The sequence below is a fragment of the Penaeus vannamei genome, chromosome 3 (genome assembly GCF_042767895.1).
Source record: "Penaeus vannamei isolate JL-2024 chromosome 3, ASM4276789v1, whole genome shotgun sequence".
Taxonomy (NCBI): domain Eukaryota; kingdom Metazoa; phylum Arthropoda; class Malacostraca; order Decapoda; family Penaeidae; genus Penaeus; species Penaeus vannamei.
Genome location: NC_091551.1, coordinates 4902735 through 4910234, shown reverse-complemented (window position 1 = coordinate 4910234; position 7500 = coordinate 4902735). Strand labels below are relative to the sequence as shown.

The 7500-nt window shown below is 37.6% G+C and overlaps 1 protein-coding gene across 1 annotated transcript in view; it reads left to right on the top strand.

The window, feature by feature from the left end:
* LOC113827362 (isovaleryl-CoA dehydrogenase, mitochondrial) overlaps positions 1-7500 on the top strand; it is a 10803-nt gene that overhangs the window by 2676 nt on the left and 627 nt on the right. The window contains exons 4-9 of the mRNA XM_070140382.1: positions 2816-2977; positions 3249-3414; positions 4554-4647; positions 5126-5216; positions 5494-5662; positions 6008-7500. The exon at positions 6008-7500 is cut by the window's right edge and continues 627 nt beyond it. Of these exons, the coding sequence (XP_069996483.1) occupies positions 2816-2977; positions 3249-3414; positions 4554-4647; positions 5126-5216; positions 5494-5662; positions 6008-6141 (816 nt within the window). The 3' untranslated portion in view covers positions 6142-7500. The remainder of the gene's footprint in view (positions 1-2815; positions 2978-3248; positions 3415-4553; positions 4648-5125; positions 5217-5493; positions 5663-6007) is intronic.

Genomic DNA, 7500 nt, shown 5'->3' with positions numbered 1-7500 from the left:
CTCTTCCATATCTTCTTTTTTCCATTCTTCTCTTGCCATTCCTAAGGTGTGAGAGCCGTGGTGAAAGGATGAAAGGCTGGCTTTGTTTCAGTCACGAACGGCCTCTAGGAGCCTTGGGCACGGTATTCCCTTGGTTAGTTACTTAGGGGTAGACTATGTCTTTTCCCCAGTTTATTCAGGCTCACCATGGCTAGTAATGAAGATTCTTTTTCCTTAATAGAGGCATTAAGGCTTGCCCGTTCATCAAATAGCCTATCTGAATTTAATTTTGATGGTTTTCTGACCCCTGCCCCTCCTTTGACCACGGCTCCGACCACTGATGCTAATACCCCCTCTTTGACAGTTACGAACAACTTAAACCATTCTGAAACACCCACCCAGGTTATTACTCAACCCCTAGAAAACACCTCTTCCTCATCCCCAACATTCTCCTCTTCATCCCCTGCTGCACAACCCTCTTCAATGTCAACCCCCTCTTCCCTTATTACTACTCTTCATCCTTATTGTCCTCCCCCTCGCAGAAATACTCCACTCCACACCACCCCATCTTCCTCTCTCCCTCATCCTTCTACTACCTCTACCTCTGCAAACCTTCTGAATACTCTATTTGGCCCAGCCATGTGGGATCGATTCTTTGAGATTCCCCCCACAGCCCCTTATTCTGAGAATACCCTTCTCTTTCAGCAGTGCTTCTAGAAACGAGTAGGCAAGGTTACCTTTCGCAGTCATTCTGATCGTTCACGCCTAGTCACAGGTATATCTGAAGCCCAAGCTCGTGCACTATCTACCCTTACTGACCTTACCTGCAAGCCCATTCTTGCTGAACCTCACCCAACTCTTAAAACTTATACTGGAACTGTTTCTATTCCCCCAAATGCTTGTCCCATGTATAACAAGGACTGGTCAGACTGTGAAAATGACCTACTTTCCTGCCTTGGTGAATATGATGCAATGCCAGTACAGTGTAACACTATTCCTCCTAGAGGCCAACATGAATCCCACGTCAGTATTGCCAGGATTAACTTCCATAGACAAGACCTCCCCCATGAGGTTTATATTGGTGGATTGTCTTATCAAGTCCAACAATATCGATCCCTTCCTCATCAATGAAGCTCCACAGCCCTCTGCCGTCTATGTGCCCAACCTGGTCATGACCGTTCAAATTGCCCTGCTCAACCACGTACATGTGCCAATTGTGGAGACTCCCATAATGTGTTTTATAGGAGCTGCCCTGCCTATAAGTTTGAATGTGAGGTAGCAGTCCTCAGATTTAAACTAGGCCTCACTCTACATGAGGCCAGACAGGAAGCACAATGACGAGGTTTTTCTCTCTCAACTTATTCCAAAACAGTCCTACACTCTGCTCCCCCACCATCTACACAAGATATTTCTGCATCTCCCCAGGTATCTTTTCCCTATACCCAAAACCTACATCCTATGTCCACTCACCCTATCCACCAGTCAAATCCATTTTCCATCCTAAATCCAGATACTCCAATCTCTACCACTTCCCGGATACCTACCCCTCCTCCTCACTTTAGTTGTCGTACCAGACAACCTAAACGTTCCACTCCACGCTCTCCTACTACATTCTCTCCTACACCTTCCTCTTCATCTGTTCCTCAGATATCCCCAGTCACAGATACAATGGAACTCCTTTAATTGCTCTACCTTCTTAACCTTTCCCACTTATTAATCACTATACTTCATTAATTCCTTCCTTTCCCCTTTCCATTACCATACTCTCCTACAACACCCTCTAATCTTTGATATCTAACATCCTCCCCTTTCCCTGGATTCTTTTCTTACTCTTCAACAGCTATCTCTATTCTTCCTTGGACATTTTTCCAATACTTTCCCCAGTGACAGATACACTGTAATTCACTCGATTGCCCCACCCTTCCCTTTATATTAATTTCTGCTCTAATTCACTTGCTCCCCTATTCCCCCTTTTCACTACCCTACTATCCTATAATAGTCTTAAACCATTGACATCAAACACATTTTATCGTAATCTTTAACTCTTGTTTGCCCTTTCCAGTGCAATACTTTACCATAGTGCTACATGACCTTTGATGTCTAGCACATTTATTTTCAAACATTAATTAATTGATTAATTAATTAATTAGATCAAAATAAGAGTTTTAATAAAAATGATGATAATAATAGTAATAATAGTAATGTTAAGACAATGATAATGATGATAATGAGTTGATTGGGGGATATCCTACTTTTCTTTTTCTTTTCTTTTATTTTATTTGAGGTTTTCCTTTTTCCCTTCTCCTCTTCCTTTTTATTTTCTTATTGTTTTCAAGATGTATGTGATTTTAGTTGATCAAATAATGCCTTTTTTATGGTTAAGAAAAAAGTCAGGAAACCACTTTTATAGAATGTGAAGTATTTTTTCAAGTTGATGAGTATAGATACACACCTGAGACTTCTGTATGGGTATGCGAGAAAAAATATTTTAAAGGTCTAATAGTTTGTAGGAGATATTTGATTTTTACCTTTTTGTGATTGTTGTTTTGGTATTTGTGTCTGTGTGTAAGGAAAATGAAAGACAGAGGCTGTTGACAAGAGTAAGGTATTTAGCCAGATTGTGACGTGGGATTTAGACGATTTGCAGGTAGAATTTACACAATATAAAGTTGAAGTAGAGAACTTGGCAATGTATATAACAAAGAAACTGTTGTATAATCTTTCTAATAGTAACAGAAAAGACAGCAGTAAGTAGAGGGACAATGGAAAAGGCATTCTCTGGTTCTTATTCTCTATTATTCTCTATTATTATTCATATATCTGTCTTTTGTTACAGCTATGTTCAGGAGAGCATGTAGGAGCTCTGGCAATGTCTGAACCAGGGTCAGGGAGTGACGTTGTGTCCATGAAGCTTAAGGCCGAGAAGAAGGGCGACTACTACGTACTGAACGGCAACAAATTCTGGATCACCAATGGGCCTGATGCTGATGTACTTGTGGTAGGTGGTGTTTGTCATTGTTGTTGTATTGTCAAATTACCTGATGTGAAATACATAATTTTTATTTTTTCTTCTTTATTTATTTATCTTTTGTCTTTCTTTCTTCTACTTTGGATATTTATGGTATTTGCGGATTGATTCTTGTAAGAGAAGGATGCGCAGTTGTGAGATCTGCTAAATGGTTTTGGAATAAAGACCAAGAAATTTTACCTTTGCACTATGTTCTAGTACATCATCTAAGTGGTTGTCTTTACACTGCCCACTCCGACAGGTCTATGCCAAAACCAATCCCACTGCCGCAAAAGCCCAGCATGGTGTCACAGCGTTCCTGGTCGAGAAGGGCATGGAGGGATTTAGCACTGCCCAAAAGCTGGACAAGCTGGGTATGCGAGGCTCCAACACGTGCGAGCTGATATTCGAAGACTGCAAAGTGCCAGGTAGGGAACTTCGCATGAACTTCGGGTGTGAGAGAAATTCTTTTTGTGTAACATGTTTCGGAAAAGATATGAATGAGACTGAATGATTTTTGGAGGGTTGGAGTGTATGGCTAGTGTCTGAATATACTCAATCTTCATTTGATCTTCTAATTATGAGAATAACAAAATATTGATTATACATTTTACTTTGATGGATTATTCAGTCTATTTGAGCTTATTTCATTCTATTACACTCTCCATTTCTCTGCATTGTTTTTTTTTTTGTTTTTCAACTGAGACTTGTTTGGAAATCTATTTAGCATAATCATTATATCTTTCAAAAGGTGTGGGAATATGAAACTTATAGTTGTTTTTACATTATCTTTGAATAAAGTTTAGGAATTAAGGAAAAGTATTTGCAAGAGTGGAATGTCGGGGAAAGAAATGTGACTATATGTATATATGTATGTATATATTGGCATGTAATAACCTAAATGGCTGTAATGGACATCTTAAGGTTATTCTTCAGTGGGTGATTACAACTATAGTATCAAGGGTCAGACTTGTAGTGTATTTTCAAACCAGAAAAAGAAATACAAGTTGCCTTTTCCATCTCATAAACAGAAAGTCCTCCCCCCCCAAAAAAAAAAAAAAAAAAAAAAAATTGTATATTCTCCATCATATAAACAGAAAGTTCCCCCCCAAAAAAAAAAAAAAAAAAAAAAAAAAATAATAATAATAATAAATAAAATAAAAAAATAAATGTAGTTACATGTACTCTACTTGTGTTTCTCAAACATTTCTGGAGGTGACACTTAACACCTTTTTGAGCCTGGGGATCCTAAAGGTTGAAACTTGACTACCTTGTTTCTTCAAATAGTGTTATTCAGTAAATTTTGATCGATTTTACTTTTAGCTTTATACATTTTTATATTGAGTATTTCTAATGTAAGTTAACTATTTTGTAAATACTTGTTTGTGATTATTTGCTTTCTTTTCTATTATTTTTACCTTTTTTTTTTTTTTTTTTTTTTTACCATGGTCATTCTTGCAACATTCATTACATTATGAGAGTGGGTTTGTGAGCCGCTGCTTTATTCTTAGGAAGGATTATGAATATTATACCGTTTGTACTAATGACCGCAATCATCCTGATGCAGAGAAGAACATGCTCGGCAAGAAGGATGGCGGCATCTACGTCCTGTTTTCTGGCCTTGACCTCGAGAGACTAGTACTGGCAGCTGGACCTGTAGGGTAAGCACATCCAGGATACTGACCTCGCAAGTACAGTGACACCTCTTTTCTAACCATGTCAGTCAGGCAGTTATGGGTTCGGCACTGGGCGTCCTAGAGGCCATACTACCTGAATTATTAGTACTGGCTTTGAAGGCTCGTTGGTCCTGTTTGACTCTACAAATATTTTTTCCTCACTTAGGGATATTCTGTGATGAGATCCTGGTTTCATTTTGATCTTTAATATCTTGGTAAAGAGATTAAATAGAATGCTATTCATTTGGACTGCATCAGTTATTTTGCACATCAATAGTCTTTTGTTAGTATTGTGATACGGATCACATATCGATAAAGTAGTGAATATTGTGTTCCAGTGTATTAAGGTCCATTGGTCTGTTTGATACTGTGTAATGTTTTTCCTTCTTTTATTTTTCATTTTTATTTACAGAATTCTTCCCTTCTTGAAATGAATATATCTAATGGTGATGCACTAATACAGGTTGATGCAGGCTGCGTGTGATGTTGCCTTTGAGTATGTGCATGTGAGGAAGCAGTTCAACACAAGGATTGGAGAATTCCAACTGATGCAGGTTTGTTTCTGTATTATTGCTTGTACGCTCTTTGGATTTTTTTATACATTTATATTTTTTAAGTGCATGGAGGCATTTCCTATTCCCTTTCATGCATTTTAAAACAAATACATCCTAGCTGGTTTACATCTACAAACATTCATGCATGCTCACACACACATGCACCCACCCACCCATGTATGCATTATTTTTAGTCTATAAGTGTCTCAGCAAAGAAAAAAAAAATCTGTAACCACATCGATAAAGCATAGGATGAAACTTTCTCTATTTTTTTCAGGGCAAAATTGCAGATATGTACTGTGATCTGAATGCCTGTCGCGCCTACCTTTATGCAGTGGGCAGGGCATGCGACAGGGGCCACTTCAGCAACAAGGACTGCGCTGGTGTCATCCTCTACTGTGCAGAGAAGGCTACTCAGGTCTGCTTGCAAGCTATTCAGTGTCTAGGTGAGTCTTGCAAGGGTTTTTGTGGGGTGGAATGGATTGGAATGACTGGAATTCATAGGATGGAATGCAAGGGATACGATGAAAGGGATGCAAATAAGGGGACAGGGTGTATGATTTAAAGGAATTCAGAGAGATACAACTTTGGAGATGTAATTCAAAGAACCCAGTTTAAGGGATGTAATTCAAGAGATACATTTTCAAGGGACATAACTGATACATAATGAAGCACTAGATAATTAGTTCTGACAGGAATTGATTACCCAGGATTTCAATTTCTGGAACCTTTGAAGCACTAGTGTTTGGATTCTCTATTTTATTTAAATTGATGTCACTTTGTATCTTCAGGTGGTAATGGTTACATCAACGACTATGCAACCGGAAGACTTCTGAGGGATGCAAAGCTGTACGAGATTGGTGCGGGAACGAGTGAGGTGCGACGCCTTGTGATTGGCCGTGCTCTCAACTTCGAGTACAAATAGACTGGACTGACGCTAATTTTCTTCTTTTTGCTAATGAAGACGAAAGCAATGGAAAAACAGAGAGGGCCATTTGTATTTAGAACAATTATTGTGATATTTATATTTTTGAAGATTATTTCATAGATGTATATATTTTGTTTTATGTATACAGTTGTCTCAGCTGATTGCCTTTGTACCTGATTCCAGCCTCTTGGTATATAGACTCAAGGAGGGTTAATAAGATGAGACACTCAGACTCACTTGTGTAGAGTCCACAACCTTTGAAAAAAGGCATTGTTCATTCACATTATAGATTGAATTGTAAGTTTGTTTTCCTTGCTCCAGTGATTTTTATTGTGCCATATAGAAAAGGAACAATTCTCAATATTTTAACACGAGAACAAAACAACTACTTGTAATTTTTCCAGTTGTACAAAACTAATTGTTCTTTGTATGGTATCCTCTCTTTAACTATTTAACTGATTACCTAAGACAAGAAAAACTTCCTTTGTATTAGAATCTTCAGTCAGATGTTTCATATTTGTTTGATCACCCCGATTCTTTACAAGATAGTATGGTTTTCTGTCACCCCTTGCTCAATAAAGCTTGCTCTGCCACTTCAGAGTACCAAGTTGAAGACTTCTTTTGGCTATTTTATACTGATTAGAAAATAATTGGTATTTAATAGATGATGTAATTGGTTATTTACATGCGGTGGGAATAGTGGGGTCAGTCAGCCGTTTGTCTGGAGAAGGGCAAAGCTATCAAGATTGATATATCAATTAGAATTCTGACATTTTCATGTTTACTGGAATTGACCATATATTACAATTTTTTTATAATGGAATCAGACAATCTGAGTTAAATGTCAATTTTCAATTATTCTCTGATGCAGCTTAATCAAATGTTATTTTTATTATTATAATTATTATTATTATTATAATTACTCCAAATTAGCTAATGTTCTGTATATGAGGCGGCACAACCAAAGAATTCAGCAGTTAATAGGTGTTTTCTAGCCAGCGGGTTATAGCTTTCTCTGGTTGGGGTACACTATTAACTATCAAAATTTGCCAAATAAAGTATTTTGGTACCCTTTCTGTGCAACAGGGTCATAACTTCAGGTGCATTTGGTGATGCCGGGTCATGTACGATTAGACATGGGATCTGAGACTGTGGTTGATAAAATTCACTGAATTTATGATGTAAAATTACTGCTCACTGGTTTGTTAGCAAAGTTTTAAGAATGAAATTGTTAGTTACTAAAGATTTTTTTCTTGAATAAAACAAAATAATAACTGAGATTACTTCAGAGTATGATTGGATATGAGATTATATTCATAACTACTATGTTTCGATGTGTGGCAACTAACCAGTATT